Source organism: Ptychodera flava, chromosome 18 (assembly GCF_041260155.1).
Source record: "Ptychodera flava strain L36383 chromosome 18, AS_Pfla_20210202, whole genome shotgun sequence".
Taxonomy (NCBI): Eukaryota; Metazoa; Hemichordata; class Enteropneusta; family Ptychoderidae; genus Ptychodera; species Ptychodera flava.
Genome location: NC_091945.1, coordinates 23,235,030 through 23,257,174, shown reverse-complemented (window position 1 = coordinate 23,257,174; position 22,145 = coordinate 23,235,030). Strand labels below are relative to the sequence as shown.

Genomic DNA, 22,145 nt, shown 5'->3' with positions numbered 1-22,145 from the left:
CTTGAAAGTATCCGAACTCGAAGTACTTTGTCTCTCTAGTTCATAACTTCGTGCGGTGACCCTTGATTTTTATTCTTTGATTAGCAAAGTTACATTGATGAGTGTTTGAACTCCAGTTGAGAACTTTAACTTTCGGTGAAACCTAGGCGTAAAATTTACGTTTACAGAATCCTCGACAAGATGTACAAAATATTGATACAGGCACGATCTTTGTATTTTTATGTGAGGCCAAAAGAAATAACGTGTTTCCGGGAACCCAACTGACCCAATTTTAACCTCGACCCTCTACTGTTTTAGATCTTGCCAAATTTAGCTGTTTGTGAAAGGTCTCATCTCATTAAAAATTAAAAATAGAAAAAAGTTCCTGAACGACCATCCATATTTCCTGAAATCATAACGGAAACGCTTATTTTTGGCCTCAGTGAAATAACGTGATAACATTCCATGAATATTAAACTTTTCATGATAAATATTTTCTATACAATATTTTCTGAGAGCGCGTATTGCTGGCATATATATATATATATATATATATATATATATATATATATATATATATATATATATATATATATATATATATATATATATATATATATATAATCACATGAAGTCGTTCCGCAACGAGAGATACAAAAACGACACCGAGTTATCAAAATATGTATGGAACTTAAGAAATAAGGGACAAGACTTTGACATTTCATGGTCAATCATTGATAAAGCATTGAGCTACTCTAACATGAACAAGCGATGTAATCTTTGTATATCAGAAAAGCTGCACATTATCAATGCTGACAAATCTACACTGTTAAACAAACGCTCTGAGTTGGTTTCAAAATGTCGCCACCAAAACAAATATTATTTGTCGAATTTTAACACTACCTACAAATAGAATGGTTCGTCCCAATCATATATGTCAGAGTGTCGAACTAGAAATCCTTTCACTCTATCTGAGGATTGCAAGATGCATGAAACTTAAGTAATAGATTTCATTACTTTGTACTTGAAGTAATCTGTTTATATATATATATATATATATATATATATATATATATATATATATATATATATATATATATATATATATATATATATCCGATAGAAGTGCAAAACGCACATACATGTCATCCGAAAGCGTTCCACATTCGGACCATTTTGAAATTAGTCGTGAGCACGTACTGTTTCTGCGTCAGTGCGAGGTTAGACGGTGCTTTCGTTACCGGAGGGCTGCGATTGAGAGTTTGACTGAGAATTTACGGTACTGACCTCAGTTTTCTTAACAGTGCGCGTTTTCGAGTTCGCGGTCAAGTTGGAGTCCGGGCCGACTTTAGTCGAGGCAAATCGCTGGAGGCAGGGGAACATGCGATAGAACTCTTTGCGAAAGCTCTCGCTGAAATAGGCGTAGAGGAATGGGTTAATGAAGCTGTTGCTCACGTATGTGGTGTGCGCGATGTGCCAATAGATCAGCGCGTGCTTCAACATGTATCGAGGGCGTGTCTGTGGTCGGGTGAAGTACAGCGTGAACCAGTAATACGGCAGCCAGCTGAAAGCGAACATCAGGACAACGAGAGACAGCATCTTAACGGCCCTCCTCTTGTTACGATTAGAAGCGTTAGACGGCCCCTTGGAAAACCACAGCGTGCCTATCATAGCGATGTAAAGACCAGAAATGATAATCAGCGGAACCAGATACATCACCAAAAAATCTATCAGCCTGAACCACAGAAATATGTCGATGTAACGCCGATTTACCATGCAATAAGGGGTCGATTTGTTGCCGTAAGTGTATACGGCTTTATCGTACATGATCGGTCGGTAGGCGGAATAACCGAGCGATGCTATCCAGGCTATGGCTATGATTGCTGCTGCCTGTTGCCCGGTGATTTTAGGTCTCATCGGCTGCACAATGGCTCTAAATCGATCGATTCCCACGCCGACAAGGGAATTCACCGTGGCGCAGCGAGCCGTCCACTGGAACCAGGTGAAGGTACGGCACACCACGATGTTATCGTTGATGATATTGAACACACTCGGAAAGTACTCGTAGAAGAAGTGGTATGGAATCTGGAAGGTGGCCACAAGGAGGTCTGACAGAGACAGCGACACAATGAACCAATTGGTGGTTGATTTCCGAAGCTTTGGTTCTCTAATTACAGCCACTATCACCCACATGTTCCCGGCTACGACGAGTATGAAGAAAACAACGTACAGAAAGGCTTCGTATTCGTCCGGAACCTCAATCGGCATCTCATAGTTGAAGGATGGATACCGTGGACCGTCAGAAGTAACGGTGCCTTGGGCTGTTTGATTTGTTGTTGTGTTTACCATCTCTTCAGACCTGGTATGAGAGAGAGAGAGAGAGAGAGAGAGAGAGAGAGAGAGAGAGAGAGAGAGAGCATAGGTTACTGAAGTTAAGTCAGCAGTTATATAACAGTAAGTGACAGAAAGTGACACAAACTATTATCGAGAGAGAAAGTCATGGCAACATGGTCGTACCCATTAAGCACATTCTTCACTGACCAAAGACTGCTTTCAACAAACGACAAAATAGTATCATGTAGGGAGAATATTCAGTGAGGGTACATTTTATTTCAATTTCTGGCCAGATCCATGGTAGTACCTTTTAGACAACCATTAGCATCATGACCGTGTGTTCTGGAATAAAAACCCTGCTGTATAGTTAACTTGAAATTTGAACAGATACTTACTCATTGAAGAATGCACGCTGCAATAGCCATTCTATGATAGCTTGTTATTGTTGCAGGTGAATTTTATATTTTATATATTTTTATATATTTTATAAATTTGTCAAACTATCCTTATATATATTAAAACCATTTCGATGTAAATCTTGCTGAACATTCTTGCTAAAATGATTTTGTACTTGTCTAAGAACCTAATCCATTTCCTTCATGTTCGGCATGCCAAATCCCAATCTCCATACAGCGGCGTGGAAAATTAAAACATAGCTGGGGAGTCTCAGCAGCAGCCACACTTATTGGTGGGGGCGGTCAAAGACTCGGAAACCCTCTAGCTTGGTTCGAATTATTCACGCAGCACTGCTGCCCCGCCGTGCTTCAATCTCTGTGTGAAGATTGGCCACATCCTACCAAGACAATATGTACGGCAGAACTAAAACGTCGATATGCAAATGAATGTGATTTAGAACAATATGGACAAGTATGATAGGCTGATCAAATACGTATCACGCTTACCCAAATGAGGAAAAACGTCTTCAGATGTGGTATTACTCGGCAATCTTAAATTCGTTTCGAAGGCTGTTTACGTTTATGATAGTGATCACATTTGAGGAGCTCCAATCTAAAATAAGCCACAAGAGAGAGAAAAAAAGAAATGATAACACATTTTGATGAAGGTTAAACACCATAACGCTGTCGGAGTTATTTTGTAAATTGTGAATTGTTTTTCTATGCGAGCATATTTATTTTAAAGGATATGCGGGGTAATGGATATATCATTTGCAAAACTGAAGGAAGGCCCCTATTATATTGCTCATTCAGTTAACTAATTAATGTCGGTAATTGGACTCTGATCTGGATATAGCTAGGAGCAGCGCCTGTTACCTGTAAGCGTGGCACCAAGTGGTGCGGGCTTTTCAAGGCTGTAACCACCGAGGTGAGCGTGAATTGTCTTGTTCTCACTGCTCTACCAGGCTTATGCAAATTTGCTTTAAATCTCTCTTGTCTTTAATGTCTCTCTTCATGTAACAATACCGAAACTGGCTGAGCCTGGGACAACGTCAAAAGATCTGTCGGACAAAATGTTAATTCTGTAAGTTTTAGGGTTAGGGAGTTTAACCCAAAAAAACCCTTCGCTGTACGATGCAATCGGACATAAATCCCAGTATTTTGTGAATAACCTTATATTATTACTTTGTGCTTGAAGTAATTTAAATTTGTGTTATTATTTATTTATAATATGCTTTAGCATCGAGCACTGCAATTCTCCACGTGGACATCTCTATACTTATATATATATATATATATATATATATATATATATATATATATATATATATATATATATATATATATATATATATATATATATATATATATATATATATCGTCCATGTAAGTTCTTCTTGCGCTTGTGACGACGTAACTGCTTGTGGCTCTTTGCAATTTTTCCTGACAATCTGTTATTAGGTGACTAATTTCTCACGGCGTACATGTATCTGAAGTTATTGAATATCTGTACAAAGGCGAATGGTATACCTTATAAATGATCTTTGGAGCCCTTCAGTGTGAATACCGCGTACGAAAAGAGTGCGACCAATTTACGTTACTTGCAATCTCGTGGTAACAGTATATTTGAAACGCGCGTTTTGATCTTTGAAAGTCTTTTCGGGTCGGCAGTTGAACCAGACAAGAGCGTAGAGACCGAATTACGCTGACTGTAATCGGCACTTAAAGTGTACTCGAATGTTATCGAGATACTGGAACATGAAATTGCTTTTTAAGCGCCCAGTCTGTTTTCTTTGGACATCTTCCCGAGACATTCACTGCTGGAGACGACACTGCCATAAGATGCATTACACGTCAGTATAGACGTTTTGTCACCTCAGTTGAACTTAGTGAAGTCCTTCACACATAAACACCACGGGTTCCTTGCTTCAGTGTAAATAATCGATGGAATAAATTCTTACTATTTGCTAAAGTGCATTAAACTGAGAACCAACGGCAGGCATTGGAAACGATAATATAGTGTTAATTTTATAACACAACTCTATGCGTTAGGAATCAATCCGTTTAGTACATTTGTGAAGATGGGTGAAATTGACAGACGACTGTAGAATGACACACGTATCATTTCAAAATTTGATTTAATATGTCGAATGTATACTGTGTCTTTCGAACGGCGAAAGTCGTTAAATGGAATCAAAGTTGCAAATTCTAACCTTTTATATTTAGTCAAATTTTGAATTCTTAATCATAAACTAGTCATCCGAAAAATGTAATTCTGATAGTCACGTGCAAAATATTAAAAAAATCACAAGTCAACGAGATTAACTGATACTATGGGCATAATGGACTGAGATGAAAGTAATGGTTCTATCACAGTGTTTCTGAGGACGAAGTTTGAATTATTAACATCTCTTGTGGATCATTAGCCTTAAAAATATAAGTTTAGTTCAGGTGATAAAGTGACCTCAGTGGAATTTGTAATGTTTGCAGCCACGCTAAGGACGCATCTACACGTAGCAAAAGTAAAATATCTTGTTAATTTACAGTTTGTACTGTGCAATACGGTGTGCCCTTTTCAATGGCGTATCATGGATGACAGTGTGACCATATCCCGCCTACAGAATACAACCGAAGTTCCACGTTTTAATTGGCTCCATATGGTGTTAGAAGCTTTGCTCTCTGTCAAGCAGTATAGAGTTGCAGTGAGTCACATTTCGTAAACCTTTATACGGCTCCGTAAGTATTACCTATGCATGGAGCGATCGCTGCCAAATATCTGCTCTTCTTATTCCTTAAGGGCAATGTCGTCCGTATGTACCTAACGCTAATTACTAGTCGCATAAACGACTAATAACGATTTCATTTCCTTTTTCACGCGTTGTTAGCATTTACGGAAATCTGGTACCAACTTACACCCGATTTGCTCCAAAAACGAAATAACATTTAAGTGGCTCCAATAGACGAAAACCGTTCTCCGGTGAAGCGTAGCTTTGAAACTGATGACCCTCGTGTAAATTTCAGGCTCTTCTATGTTCTCCTCTTTATTTCTAAGGTTATAAATTACATCAAATAAACCTGCTTCAATTAGATAACTGGACTGATTACGCATGCTTCGACTGTCTTGAACCGTATTTTACTCTCTGTTGCACAAAAAGTAACATTGTTATATGTATTAGGGTAAAGTCATGACATATTTACGAGCTTTTGTATATACCAGGATATTTTTTGCTATATGGTTTAGCTTTCAATGTGATATAATTACCGACACTAGTAAACGAAAGTCATCCCCTTATAAGCTTATTTTACCATAAAAACAAGATATGAACTGAATATGCTCTCGTGTTTTACAACAGGTTCATTAATAGTAGCACGCTTCACAGAACAATGAGATATATGTTATCACTATATGTAGCAGGTTTCATGAGTTTCGCACAGTACTCTCAGAGTTTAATCACTAATTACAAAACTTTATTTAATATGCAAATGAGCTGTTAACTTGACACTGCTCAATGCTTTATGGGACAATTAGATATCCATCAGATCAACATTTGTAGCACGTTTTATTTAATTTAATGCTGTAATTTTAGAGTAATGTCACTAATTACAAAGTTCATAAAATATGCAAATAAACCCTAAATTAACTTGACACTGTTCAATGATTCATAGCACGATTAAATATTTATCAAATCAATATCTGTAGCACGTTTCACAACATTTTGGTGCCGAAATTTCAGAGTTATATACCTAATTACAAAGTTTATTAAATATGCAAATGAACCCTTAATTAACTTTACACTACTAAATGCTTTACAACACAGTTAGATATCTGTCGTATCAGTATGTGCAGCAGTTTTCATCACATTTGATGCAGTTATTTTGGAGTTATATGACTAATTATAAGACTTCATGAAATATGCAAATGAGCTAATTATTAACTTTACACTGCTCAATGCTTCTCAGTACAATTGGATATTTATCAGATCAACATCTGTAGCAAGTTTCATCAAATTTAATGCTGTAATTTTGGAATAATATCACTAATTACAAAGTTCATTAAATATGCAAATGAACCCTTAATTAACTTCACACAACTAAATGCTCTACACCACAATTAGATATCTGTCGGATCAGTATCTGCAGCAGATTTCATCACTTTTGGTGCAGTTATTTTGGAGTTATATCACTAATTACAAAACTTCATAAAATATGCAAATGACCTATTTGTTAACTTGACACTGCCAAATGCTTCTCAGTACAATTAGATATTTATCAAAACAATATCTGTACCCAATTTCACTGACTTGGGTGCCGCAATTTCAGAGTTATATACCTAATTACAAAGTTCATTAAATATGCAAATGAACCCTTAATTAATTTTACACACTACTAAATGCTTTACACTACAGTTAGATATCAGTCGGATCAGTATCTGCAGCAGATTTCATCACATTTGGTGAAGTTATATCGGAGTTATATGACTAATTACAAACCTTCATAAAATATGCAAATGAGCTATTTATTAACTTGACACTGCCTAATGCTTCTAAGTATAATTAGATTTATATCAGATCAATATTTGTTGCAAGTATCATCGAGTTTGGTGCAGGAATTTCAGAGTTATCTCACTAATAACAAAAGTTCATTAAATATGCAAATGAGAAGATAATTGACATGACACTCACAGCATCATCATAATGTTTTTAGATTGTCATCTGTGAAAAGTTTCATGAAATTTTGCGCAGTATTTCTTGATATATGCCTACACTGTCATTACCGTCTCCATAGGAAAACCATTGTACGGAAAAAACGATATTGCATAACTTCATTAATATGCAAGCCACACTAACAAAAATCTAATCAGTTCTTGCAAGTAGCATATGGTACCTGTGTACCACGGACACGGACAGGCAGACAGACATAGCTATGACATTAGCCCACGTGTTTACACACGTGAGCTAATGACTCTTTGTTCGAATGTAAATAAAAGCAACTAATCTCCCTCTATCCTACAGGGAAAATTGTAGCTGTTTCTTGTAATTTAAAGCTTGATTTGTTTATGGTGCATTTTATGCAGGCATTTATTGACAACTCGTTTCCAGAGATAATAGTTGTAACTGCTGATGATAATATCTAATTGATGGTATTTGTTATTTTTTTGAGAGAGAGGGAGAGGAGATATTCATGCATGCACACAACTAACGTTACGGACAATTCTATTTCATATTTTTTGTAATCTTTTAACTTTTACTGTTTTTTTGTCATTTTGTTAAGACTCTTCCTTAGAATAATATACGAGCATTAATACCTACCAACCTACCTACCTAGCTACTTACATATACCTACCTATACCTACCTACCTACCTACCTACCTACCTACCTACCTACCTACCTACCTACCTACCTACCTACCTACCTACCTACCTTCATGTACTATACTTACCTACCTCCTACCTACCTACTTACTTACTTACCTACCTTCTACCTACCTACCTACCTACCTACCTACCTACCTACCTACCTACCTACCTACCTACCTACCTACCTACCTACCTACCTACCTACCGACCTACAGACCTACAGACCTACCTACCTACCTACCTACCTACCTACTTACATATACCTACCTACCTACCTACCTACTTACATGTACCTACCTACCTACCTACCTACCTACCTACCTACCTACCTACCTACCTACTATTACATGTACCTACCTACCTACCTACCTACCTACCTACCTACCTACCTACCTACCTACCTACCTACCTACCTACCTATACCTACCTACCTACCTACTTACATGTACCTACCTACCTACCTACCTACCTACCTACCTACCTACCTACCTACCTACCTACCTACCTATACCTACCTACCTACCTACCTACCTACCTATACCTACCTACCTACCTACCTACCAACCTACCTACCTACCTACTTACATGTACCTACCTACCTACCTACCTACCTACCTACCTACCTACCTACCTACCTACCTACCTACCTATACCTACCTACCTACCTATACCTACCTACCTACCTACCTACCTACTTACATGTACCTACCTACCTACCTACCTACCTACCTACCTACCTAATTTCCTACCTACCTACCTACCTACCTACCTACCTACCTACCTACCTACCTACCTACCTACCTACCTACCTACCTACCCTGGTACATGGAAAAATCACAAAGTCAGTGGTATTTCTATATATTATAATATATTTAACCAATAATGTACCCCCTCTCAGCCCATAATGGACTAAAGCAAACTTTGCACAACATATTGTACGAGGCGATTTCGACCAAAGAAAAAATAACAAGCATTAAAATATCAATTTTAATACTCGAAGAAATATATTCGCTTTCAGTTTGTATTTAGATTTGGCAGTCTTTTGGGATCTTTTCCTGCGAGTAAACGGCAACATACTTGCTTCAATGGAATTGCTTCATGTTTTTGCAAACTCTTAAGAATTAAGACATAAGAAACAAGTTTTCAGGGAAGGTTTATTTTGCCCGGCCTTCAGTTAAGAAATGCAATTTTACAACGACGAGATTATTCCAGTCTTTCGTACACTACAAGAACTGCATGCATGTTTGACGTTTTATTAAAATATAAAATACTGTCACGCACGTTGTATATTCGCAACATTCTTATCTGTATACTTTTGTTCCTGTTGAAACGTATACATATACCGTAACAACTCAGCGAGAATGATTTTGGGAGAAAGCTTCGAAGTTTATCACGCTATGCATGTCAATAGTCATTGAAATTTTTCACTAAAAAGATCCTCTGTTCTGCGTCCCTGAACAACATATGGATATCACATTCTGAACGTTTCATATTTCGCATGTTTCGGGAAATCACGGCAACGAAAGAGTACGTGATTCGTGTTTTCTGTGGTTAACTGGCATCTTTTCTTCGTGTCATATCCCACAAAGTTGAAACGCAAATTACAAGTCGGTTGACTGGCCGAGTTGCTATGGTTATCTGAAATGATTCAGCGTGCGTTTCTTTTCGTAATTGTCATATCGTCATTAGACAATGTTAACCAGACGTAATAACGCATCTGTAACAATTGGATGATGGCCCAGCGCAAAATTGTTAGTTGCTGATAGAAAACCCTTGTCTATAAGCTTCGTTTCTTCAGGAACGTCAATTTAGCATTTGAGAGTGTGCAGTTTTTAGTAGGTTGTAGAATCGACACTGCGTACCCGGGCTGTAAGATCCGACTTCTTTCCGAAATTACAACGGGTATTCAAGTCGTTGCGACCAATTTCTGTACTTTAGTGAATCTCATATACGTCATGCTGATGAATTTGTCGTATGTAATAAAGATGCGAATCGCAGTACCAAGTCTTTATCAATTTCGCCGTCAATTGAAGGTATATTTCGAGGTTTGTGGTCTGCGGCAACAAGGACTAGTATTTATGTCTTCAGCCCGGGTTGAAGCATAAGATACCGGATATCTGAAAAAAAACCGCCTAAACGTATCCCGATATAATCTGGGGAGCCACATATAAATCCAATTCTCAGATCCGAAAACCTGCCTTAACCAAAATAAGCTTTTGCTGAACAGCAATCAGTACATGAAGGGTGTGTCTGACTTCAAAATCGCTATATTCTTGTTGTTATGGTAATTGCATTGATCGGGTACATTTTACGTAAATCACCACGTGCGACCTACTCGTATAACAATGCGCACAAATTGCGTACAATGGTTCATTTTAAGCTACAGGCAATTTCATTATTTTTCAATGATCATAGTCAGTGAGGGATTTTCGTCATCAAGGGTAACTCCGAATCGAATGAAAATTTTCAGAACTTTCTTATATTTGATCAGAGAATAAGTCAAATATAGCTTTGATGTTTAAGCAGGTGTCCGGCCCTGTATATGCCAAGACTATCTCTTCAAAGGCGATCGACGAATGACAAGAGTTATTCTGTACAACGCGGGAGGTGTGTCCTCTAAAAAGAGGACGGGATTCATATATTCTTATTGGAAATCTCTAAAGTGCCTGCATTCCTCCTTACGATAGAATGGGTTTGAAGTAGGTGGCACATGTGATGAGTATTTGATGATAGGCTATTTATCACAAATGAAATTGCCTACGCCTCTCAAATTAGGTGGGACCAACTTGACTATTTCAACATGAATATCTGGGTGAGAGAATAGTAAATTGAGTGCACAAAGCAATTACCAGGACCGTGACATGGCCACTGGATTCCCGGATTGATAGTCAAGCGAAATCCGAGTCGCAACAGGCTTGTACTGCATTAAGTCTTATTCGTTTCCAAAATGGCAAAAGTTCAAAGTGCCAAGCGAATCGTCCATTAAAGCGAAATATCATCAAGTCTGCACTAATTAATATTTGATTTGCCGACATCTCCAAGATGGGTTTTCTATAATAGGAGACTCGTGGAGTCTGTGATTTAATCTCTTCAAAGAATCACAAAAGACCTTCTCATGTGTCATCAATTACAATTTATTGGTTCGTCAATCATTTTGCGATTATCAAGATCGTCACGTCGATAGGCCAGAGTAACCTGAAGTCAGTCTTGTGTTATTTGAAACCAGACACCATCAATTTTGATACAATCTCGGATAAACAACCATGGGGTGATTTTATGAAGTTATTAGCATCACATAAGTCCAAGGATCAAAGGTTGATGTCTCCCCACAGACTTACAAAGCCTTGAAGTGATACCACTTACTTAATTTCGGTTCATCAATTACATCTGGCAGTCGATCTTTCAACCAGTGCGTCTTAATCTGGTGAAATGCGCATTTCGCCATCGGGCACATACTTGTTACATTGCAGAGGGACGCACAGATTATCGTGATTGCATTGTTGGTTTACGGACCACATTTATTTTATATTTCCCGTGGAAAGATTTTGCGTCACACATGTATTATGCTAAATAAGTAAACGTTCGTCTGTCTTCAAATTTTTTTTGTATAAGCCTCATATTTCTTCATTCGTGTTGCAAATCGAAGAGATTGTGTTGAATTTGTGTTGGTTTGGAGGGGAAATTGCATTTTACGACGCTTTTCATCATCGTCGTCGTCAGCGTCAGCGTCGCCGCTATCGTCGTCATCAACATTGCCATCATCATCATCATAATCATCATCCTCCTCCTCCTCACCACCATCATCATAATCTGCAGCAGCAGTTGCTCTACCAACACAAGCCCCGGTTTGCACCATTGAACAGAAATGGTTTACATCAATGGCCCTGTACCTCTAGGGTATAGGTTTATAGGTATTCATGGCTTCCACCCTCCCACAATGAATTTACAAATGTACTGCTCATATCTGCCGGGAGTCACAAAACAATCAAACGTAGATCTACAGAAAGTGGGTCATTCTTTAAATGAATGAGAAGGGGATGTCTGAAACATAGGAAGTTGTTTTGAAAAAAAACATCGATTAGCTCGCTATGAAGTGCAAACGTGAGATGGCAGAAAACTGAATAATTTTTCAAACATATCATACCATACATGAATGAACTGATTTCACACCATCTCGTCAACGAATCAACGGAGTTTGCGTGACCTCCAGGCAAGCAGATACCCAATACAGAAGTAGTTTTGAATATATCCGTCTCACTTATATTTCCATTGCACACACTTGCCTGACAAATTATCACATGGATACGTTAACGTGAATAACGTTGTATTATGCCTTTGAATCTTCCAAAGGATACCTCGTGACGCACAGAGCCATAACGCTGAGTAGTATTGAGACGCAGAACCATAATACAATCGGAAATCAATTTAAAGATAGGAATATTTTAAAATAGGGGAATTACGTTTGTCTCCTGAAGTGAATTCATCTGATGCTGAGTATTCACTTCGAGGATATCAGCGACGATGGAAAATCAGGCGTGTATTATAATCGATTGTGTAGAGTCTGCGCAACACGCATCTGGTGATGAGGAATCGTCTGGTATGATTCAATATTTCACACAAGCGTGAAATTAGCTTCTTCAAAAGATGGTATACTCGCTAAGTAGACCGCTGGGCACAACCGCACCATAGATGTCTGTACGACATCACGCACCTAGACTTTGTAATACCTGGCGAAAAGGGCGCCTTTGATGCTGATTAATATCAGATAACATACGTTTAATGTCAAAAACAAGCAACGACCCTGGCTGAATCTCAGAAGAACATGTAAGTTCATATGCATTAAAGAAGGCTTGAAGTATCTGTAACTGATAATTAATGATTAGCAGTGACTGATCGGAAAAAACAACTAAATGTTTTAATTTAAAGAAAACATCGTATGAATATATCTTATCGAAAGAATTAAGAGGAATGAAATTAAGCACACCAATTTGCTGTTCAATATTACTTACTGAATTTCAAAACGGAGACAATTAAATTCGCGCGTTGTTTTCACGAAAAGGTGTGCAGACATTTATTTATTTATTTATTTATTTATTTATTTCGAACTCCAACACAGATATGATACAGTTAAAAACCATATACATCCGCACTTACAGGAGGATTTTAGTAAAAATACAAATAACATGATGTTACAGGACAAGAAAGCAAGTTAAAACAAATGACATGCACAACAAGGACAAAGTAAAAATTCAAAAGCAAATGCTTTTAGCTTTTCTTTTAAAACTCGAAACAGGAATGTTAAAAATTGGTAGACATTGATAAAAACTATTATATAGCTTTGGAATGCGATTAAAAAGTGAATTGCTAGTAAATTTAACTCTACCACCAGGTTCATGAAATGTCCGTTTCTGTCTAGTTGATCGCCCAGGAATGTGTAAATTAAAAATTGGTTGGCAATCAAGAAGGGCATTAATTGATTTGTGAAGAAAAACAAGGTCAAAATAAGTGCGCCGTTTAGACAGCATTGGTAAATTAAACATAATACACATATCATCATATGAATAATCATCAAACCTTACATTTACAAGATAACACAAATATTTAACAAAGTTACGCTGTACAGCTTCCAGTTTGTCTGAGTACACTTTGTCAATACTATTCCAAACAACTGATGCATACTCGAGTTTAGTTCTAATGAATGTTTGTAAACCACGAGCAATGCATCCACTGACAACCGTTTGCCAAACCTTTTTAGCATGCCAAGTAGTCTTCGAGCATCAGTGACAATTGAAACAACGTGAGTTGAAAAAGTTAACTTTGTGTCTAGTGTCACGCCTAGGTCACTGTAACTATAAACAGTCTTCAAGTTGTGAGCATCAATATTATAATCCCTCTCAATTGGCAATCTTTTCAATGAAAGACGAAGTACTACACATTTGTCATAATTAAGGTGCATTTTCCATTTCTCAGACCATGTGGACAAGTAATTGATATCTTCTTGTAACATTGAACAGTCATTCACACTACGTACTATCTTAAACAACTCAGATCGTCTGCAAAGCCTAAGGAGCCACATTTAAAATTACCAAATATATCATTTAAATAAAGAATGAAACACAGTGGTCCCAGTTGTGACCCCTGCGGAACCCCGGACTTAACTAAGACAGGGTCTGATCTACATCACAGAAACTAAGAAAAACCGTTATAAACAGACTTATCAAAAGCGGAAAACAAGCTTAGCAAAAATATATAACCTTGAACAGATTAAATACGGAGATTATTTTGTGCTGTCAATACGTCCATCCTTTCCTTTGATTAGATCTTCCGGCGTGCATGTTTGATTGAAAAAGAAATTAACATTCAACGTTTACTATTAATATACTTGATCAGTGTACAGCTGTAGTTGTGAACTGTTACTATTCTTGAAGCCGCGCGAAAATAGCTTTAGCTAAAGCGTGTTTTACATTTAAGAAGAGATAATAAAACCAATTTCTGTGAAGAAGTAGCGTCAACATTTGAGAAGTTTTCATGTTTTTAATATAAAATAATTTATATACGTGTCCATGTAAGATGATGTTGCGTGTGATGATGGTCTCGCGAGACGAGAAAGGAATTTTGATAAACAGCGATTAAAGCGCACCATTTCATTGCAGGCCAAATAACAACCGCAATTGTGAACTATTTTAACATACTTATTCCACTGTCGCTGGTATCTGCTTCAAGGATATTAAATGCCGGAGATAACCATTTACTCCCGTGTGTATTCGCAGAGAACTATAGACACATTTATACCGTGACTGTATGAACTCTCTTCTTTGATGTTTGTGGAACGGTTAAGCAAGACAAATTTTAATATATCTTTACTCTTGCATAAACACAGTCCTTCAAATCTGCATTGTAATATCATGTTTCTAGCTACAAAAAGTGCGCTTTCGTAAACTTGACGCACGAGACTGCATCAAACCTCATTGAAGATTGCCTTACTTCATGTTTCAGAAAACGAATTAAGGAAATCGCAGCTAGAGATGACATGGCGCGCATTGCAGGGAAGACGAACGCTCATTTCATGTATGAAATTCATTATAGGTTCCTATAAACTGCGCTACTTTCCCAGATGCTCAAAATGATTACATTAACAAAGACCAGCCAAGCAAGAAGGGACATCTTATTGAAGCGCGGTAACGTTTACAAGGTGATTGAATTACCGCAGCGTCGTTGGAGAATATCACCTCCCGTGATCGAGTGTGGTGTAAACATCAAGCAAGTGGGTATATTTTAAAGTTATATTTCAGTTCAACATACTGCCTTGTCGTCAAATCTCAATATTTACGATATGACACCGGGCGAAAAATCATCACTCGTAAGGTAATTCGTGATTTCATTATATCTGACGGTGGTTTTTTGATCATTAGAGTTTAGAGCGAATATTGGAACGTTACATCACAGAATGCCGTCTGAGTAATTCAAAACTTTGGCGCTTGTTGCTAATATAATACACTGATTGAGACTAATGCAATCATTATCAAGAGTTAGGGTTAATAAATGTCCTTTGTCATTATAGAATCAGAAGGCAAACATCTATGCGAAAAATCAGACATACCTTTTGCTACATGGCCCACCAATGGTACATCGTTTTATGTTGCTCTCTCCAAGACTGCTTTGTGAAGTGTAATCTCGATGCGCCGCGATAACTGCCTAAAACCGAGTGACGCAAAACGAACAACGTTTAACCGTAAACTGATGAGCGTCCTCAACGGGGGCTGCACTCTCTTTTTATCGCTCTCTGTTCACTGATTGGATAACGATATATCCCCTGTTTTGCTGTAAGGGTTTCTTGAGGTTCTTACGCCGGCAATGTCGGCAAGTATGCTTTTACGAAAAACAGAACGTCGATACTGTTAAGTTTTATTTACCTGCGTCACTGTTACATGAGCAACTTGCAACTTCCCCGACGGCATTGTTTCGCGCACTGGGTATCCATGACAATCAGCTTTATACTGAAGGAGGTTCGTGCATGAATCACTCGTTACCTTCCGCTGAAGAGGAAGGGTAACAATTTATTTTAGATACCGTTGACCGAGGAAAGTTCTGAGCATAAAGCACTCTTCAGATACGGTGACTTCTGTTCGTAAACAGTTTGGAAGAGCCGTCGTCATTTGTAATAAAGTCAACAATTGCAGTGTACATATTTCTGATGTACAACCTTGTATACTGAATGAACACAAATATCCTAATGGTGCCGATGGGCGTTGTTATTTAAAAGCATGCTCGGCTTCATTTTCTTCAGTTTTGATAAATTTCCAGTGGTTTTATTCTTCTAGTAACATGTTGTTTATTGCTCTACTCCGAAATCATGTCGAATTGCGTTTTGAACACGATTGGAATAATTTTGGATAGTGAATTGATGCCGATTTAATCTACAAATGTAGTCTCCGACTTGGCCGTTGGCCATATTGTTATTGCTCGAGTTCTACATTTTTTCTTCTTTTTCCTCTGCTTCTTCGTCTGTCATGTTGATCACGCTAGAGCTCATAAACTAAATACATAAACCTTCTAAAACTTCCAGGGCTTATGGGACTTCTGCCTGTACCATTTCGAAGTTTATCATACCTTGTTCGGGGTAAGTAAGGATAAAACATTCTCAGCAAACAAACTGGACTAAAAATATATTTGTTGAAAATGACCATCACGCTTAGGTCAAGGTATCTCTGCTTGCAGCTTTCATTAATTTTTTATTCTTGATTTTGTAAGAGGATAATTAAAACTTTCATTGTAGAAAGTTTGAGCACAAATTTAAGTATTTCATTTTCGAGGGCCATATTACCTTAAATCCGTCGTAGTGCTTATCTGCTTGATGACTTTGGGCCATATGAATCATTAATGTATTTCATTCGTACCAAAATGTATTCATAACAACATTTAATCTTGGAATCTCACACTTGCGCTCGTCTCATCTTTCCTCTTCAAGGTCATTCCATTGTCACAGAGTGATACGGTAATTCGTTTCACATATAGACAACTCATGTGTCATCGCATTTAAGTCTCCCTCAGAAAGATTGTTATAGAAATCTACATACTGAGTGTAGAATGTTTTCAATACATCAACCAAGTTCAAAGGTACATAGAAGCCTGGCAGGCGAGTTCAAAAAGTCTGTATGTTGCTTCGGGGCAATTATTCACTTATTTATAGATTCACGCGGTTCATGTTTCGTCACGTTTTGTACGCCCCGGTCAACACCAAATGATGAACTTCGCAGTGAATAATTAATGTTGGAAGCGTTGGCGGATGTGAAAGGCTTTGAGCCCATAAACATCTACGCCTAGCAGCTTACAAGAACATGTAGGCATAAAATAAAAAAGAATGAATCCATATTATCTGTATATACAGATGATGCATCGACATCATCAACATCATCATCATCATCATCATCATCATCATCATCATCATCATCATCATTAATGGACTTTCAAATTAACTATGGAAGGTTTCGACAAGTTTTAGAATTTTTTGCCAGAATTTTGCACTTCTGAAAGAGAATGTGTTCCTCCTTCCTGCTCCTCTTTAGACTAACAAAAAATCTTGTGGCAGTGTAATATTCAATATTAAAAGAGGAACCCGGGTAGTATATCTGCTTATCTGGATATTTTCTTGAATTTGAAGATATGTTGTAAATAACTGATGAATAATCGCACACTGACTTAATCTGCTTATCTAAAAGCTGTGCCTTGGCATTTCACTAAGAAGAATTAAGTATGCAGTATTTAATCTCTTTTCAAATCATTGTCACTTTTAACCTCTCAATTATTGATGATTAAAACTAGTGAGACGAGGAATATGTCGAATTTTATGATCTCAAATTACAAAAACCATAAGTATTACATTCATTGTTTGCCACAGGAAGATAGCCTTGTTTTTTTTCATTTCCTGTATCAAAAATTGCTAATAATATTTTTTTCAAAGAAGGGGTGATTTTAGCAAATATGATTCCGACAGTTGTAACCAGTATTCTTCCACAATCATTACACGAATCCATAGAATGTGTCACGCAATTTGAAGCGGCGACAATTTATCAAAACTTTATCAGGAGATCCCCGAGGGACACGAAGCAGTCGTGCTAAGATTAATTCTCTTCACAAAAAACCCGGCCTTTGTCCTTCCTTTAGCGAGCCACGAAAGTCTTCTGAAGTGCGCTCAAAACGGACACCCTTAGGCATCACTTTTGTAGAAAGAGCAGAGCGAGCATGTAAATTCTGATAGTGTGTGATGATTCAAAGCTTATTCAGAGAATGATGGTCGTGTTTGAAATTTACGAAAAAATTTTGTGACCATTTTATCGATCACATTGTGCTGTGCTAAAAGATGTTAATGTCATAATAACCATACTTCCTAACTGCAAAGTAAAAATACATAGTTTCGTAAACATCAAGGTTGCTTCGGTCATTCTATTCAACGTTAAGTATTCTCTTCATCTAATCTCCTGCACTAAACTACAAAAGTTGAATAAAGAAAAGTTATATTTTGTCGATTCAATATTATTTCTTCTTTCAGCTGATAACTGTTGTGTCAACATACATACATTTTCTCTTTCACCCAGTACAAGGTTGTATAATCTGTAAATAACTTTCATAAATTCTGTACTTGAAGTATTTCTGTGTTTATTTATATAGGTGACATATGATATGTATCACAGAAAATATGCGATTAATCATTGCCGATAAAACTATCCCCCTGATAAATGTACGTTTTGGGTTATAATATACATATATGATAACACAACTTACTATTAAACAGTACATACATATATGACTAAACTTTTGTTGCATCATGCAATCATCGGAAAGACATCGATTATTGAACAAGATGCATGGAACTTAAGTAGCTGATATCATTACTCCGTACTAGAAGTAATTTGTGTTATTATCTATTATTGATCGAACGCTCTGCTTTTAGCATCGAGCATAGCAATTGTCCACGAGGATACATTAGTACGAACAAAATGTCGCTACTAATTGCCAAACTTTTACACCACCTATAAATAGAATGGTCCGTCCATTTAATATGGAATTTAATATGGAATTATATATATATATATATATATATATATATATATATATATATATATATATATATATATATATATATGTATAATATATATAATTCCATTTAATTTTCTCCGTTTCATGTCAGTGCATACGAGTGTTTTTTCGCGGAGACGTGCAACTTTGAGTCAACTTTGATGTTTGCAGTGATACTTATCCCGCACGTAGATACCTTCAAACTTTTGTCATTTGACGCAAACTCTTTCTTTTTGTTGCCATTCGATTATACATCCACAGCCCTGCAGAGTTCAGGCTACAGCTGACAGCTGCTGTCTTCGCTAGCCCTGCGATGCAGGTACGATTCAGATCGTTAATTTAAGAGATTATTATGTGACTTGATGAAGGAAATATTTCGTGGTTCGATGAATAATTTGATGGTTTATGCCTTCTTTGTCGCTTACCTGAGATACTGTATTTATTTATTCAGTTGAACTTACGTTTAGGTGTGACAGTGGCTTCAAGATTTATCGACGTCCACATTGGTACGACCAGAACCACGACGTTACTGAGCTAATCGATAGACGGATCACTGCTTGGAGACCATTGAGTCCGTAGAGCCCTGGCAACCCATTCGGTTATTGGGAATCGCTAAAACCTTAGAGACTCAATAGTTCGTTGGACATGCCTTCCACACCTTAATGTATCGCATCACCTTTTATTGTGAATATAATCGGTATCGAACGCGACAGATCGATCTCTGTGCACTCACGTGCAGGAAAAAGTTCCGGTACATATACATATATATCCTGTACCGATTGTAGCTGTACAGTGCAATACGACGATAAAATGAGAATCTGCCGTCTATTACTCGATTTTCATTCACGCAATCTTCAGATAGGCGATTGATAATCAAGTAAATAACCTTTAATGCGCCACTAGATAAATTGGCTTACCATTTTACAAGAGCGTTCCCCTACGTTAAAGCAGGTAATCTATATTTCTACGTTTAGCATTCAACGCTTGGAATGTAATTCCTGCAGGTGAGATGGGAGAAGATCAATTGTTTCTAGAGGTATCACATGGACCAGAGATTCTCGTTTTGAATAATGATTAATGATGATGGCGGTAACACTGCCATCGTGATGGAAGACTAGAGGGTGACTATCATCGACGTTTTTTTTTGCAAACAGTGTTATTGACATCATATCCTGAGAGGGTTACTGTCCGTTATCACTTTAGATACGCCATACGCCAAAGCATATCTTGTAGGTGCAGTTTACAGGTAATTTATACAAGATTGACATGAACCCGAATACAATCAAACTTTCTTTTGCACTAGGTCACAGGGGCAACTGCAACCGTGACTATTTATTGTAGTCTGGTCGCTGAGGGATTTGACTATCGGCTTTGTTCCGCTATACAAAATACACTGTATCAGGAAAGCGTGGCAAATAATGAGTCTACTTTATCATTTGAACTGAATAAATAATCTACTGATAAGGTTTACCTACTTGCAGTTGTTTTTCGCCTTATATTTGAAAACCAATCGGACGATGCATGGATGAGAGAAGAGGTTCTGGATACACAGTTGACATTTAAAGAAGTTTTTACTTTGAGTCCCGCTAAGTTTTGCCTCAAGAACCGGATAAAACTTTAATAGGCCGTGCTCTGATGAATAGAACATGTGGTTTCGAAAACCACCGTATGCACGTAACTGCAGATGTCTTAAAGTCATCTAGATAAATCCTCTTTGCAAATAGAAATGTCTTGGACATGAAAGTTTTAATCGTGAATTTTTCAACGATGAAAGTTTACATGTTCTTGAATCTGTTCCTTGGAGCTGTCGGGCGTCCTTATTACACATCGAGGGCCTTGCAAACATTTGATAGAATATCCAATATTTTTTTAAACATTTTCTCCGAAAACGTTTAGAATCAATCTAGGAGTGGGGTCGGGAGAATATCCTTCAATGTTTTCAACATTTCCCCAAGACGTTATGAATCAATCTAAGAATGCAATATTTACACAGTAATATAGTATACGAAGGACTGCATTGATTTAGGTATATTTGAACCTAGAAAATAAATTCGTCGCCATGTATATCTCAGTAAAACCACAACGGTAATCATATATCTTTCATACCTTTTAGATGAAACCGTGGATTTTGAAGCAAGCTATTCTAACTTCAAAAATAACGTAATTTAGAAAAGTTGAGATCACTAGATTATCAGGATTACGGCGGTAGTAAATGAGCGTCCTCCACCCAAACGGCAGACACATCATTTGAGAAATCGGACATTTTTGCATAACCGTTTGTACCTTTCTCGAAACGGATAAGATTCAATGATCTTAACGCTGCGATAATCTGATTCCATGTAACGATTTCACTATACAATCCGACGAAAGGAAATACCAGGCATATTCCTCATTGATGAAATGCAGTGAGTGCTACCGTAAATGCACAATGAATTGAATTCAAACGTGATGGTACCTACCTATTTTGTGATTCTTGTTTAGTTTTCACGAGCGAGGATCGTCAAAGCTTACCTCTCTGAAAAGTTGAAGAGGAATGAATACATTACTATCCAGCGTTGTCAAATATCACAGTCTTTATTTTTATAAACCTATTTTCTACGCTCTCAGAGCGACCTCAACGTAGATATGACGTCAAGTCGCCAAGACTACCAGCATGCGTGACAGTGCAATATTCCGAATGAACGTTGTTTTCGCTAAAACTTGCACTTCTTGGTTAACATATCCAACATAATACATAATGGAACATGCAAATACCGGATCGGTTACTGGAACCCGCGTTAGCGGCAAGTTAGTGTGTAAACATTCTTCGATGTTTCCGTCAGGCGAACCACTCAGAGAAAACTCGTCAGCATTCATTTCACTTTTTCCTTTGAACAGGCGGCGTTTGAAATACTGCGTTGAGTAAACAAGTAAAACACTTTTCCCTTCACCAACTATAAAAAGTTTGTAAACGTAAATGTTGAAATATTAATCACCCTTACGAAATTAAGAATCGCGCATACTC

General features: G+C 37.4%; 1 protein-coding gene across 2 annotated transcripts; it reads right to left on the bottom strand.

Moving 5' to 3' along the window:
* Positions 1-1,099: 1,099 nt before the first annotated feature.
* On the bottom strand, positions 1,100-21,685 carry LOC139117833 (QRFP-like peptide receptor). 2 transcript variants are annotated; one of them, XM_070681074.1, is made up of 3 exons: positions 21,601-21,685; positions 3,216-3,321; positions 1,100-2,338 (listed from the first exon to the last, which is right to left on the bottom strand). In XM_070681074.1, exon 3 carries the CDS (start codon positions 2,326-2,328, stop codon positions 1,201-1,203), a length of 1,128 nt encoding a protein of 375 aa, XP_070537175.1. In that variant the 5' UTR covers positions 2,329-2,338; positions 3,216-3,321; positions 21,601-21,685; the 3' UTR covers positions 1,100-1,200. The 2 variants fall into 2 exon arrangements, with proteins under 2 accessions (XP_070537175.1, XP_070537174.1); XM_070681073.1 differs by lacking the exon at positions 21,601-21,685 and adding an exon at positions 15,666-15,761.
* Positions 21,686-22,145: the final 460 nt, after the last annotated feature.

Bases quoted from the DNA above. Each gene is read 5' to 3' on its own strand.
- LOC139117833 (XM_070681074.1), bottom strand. From the start codon at position 2,328: ATGGTAAACACAACAACAAATCAAACAGCCCAAGGCACCGTTACTTCT.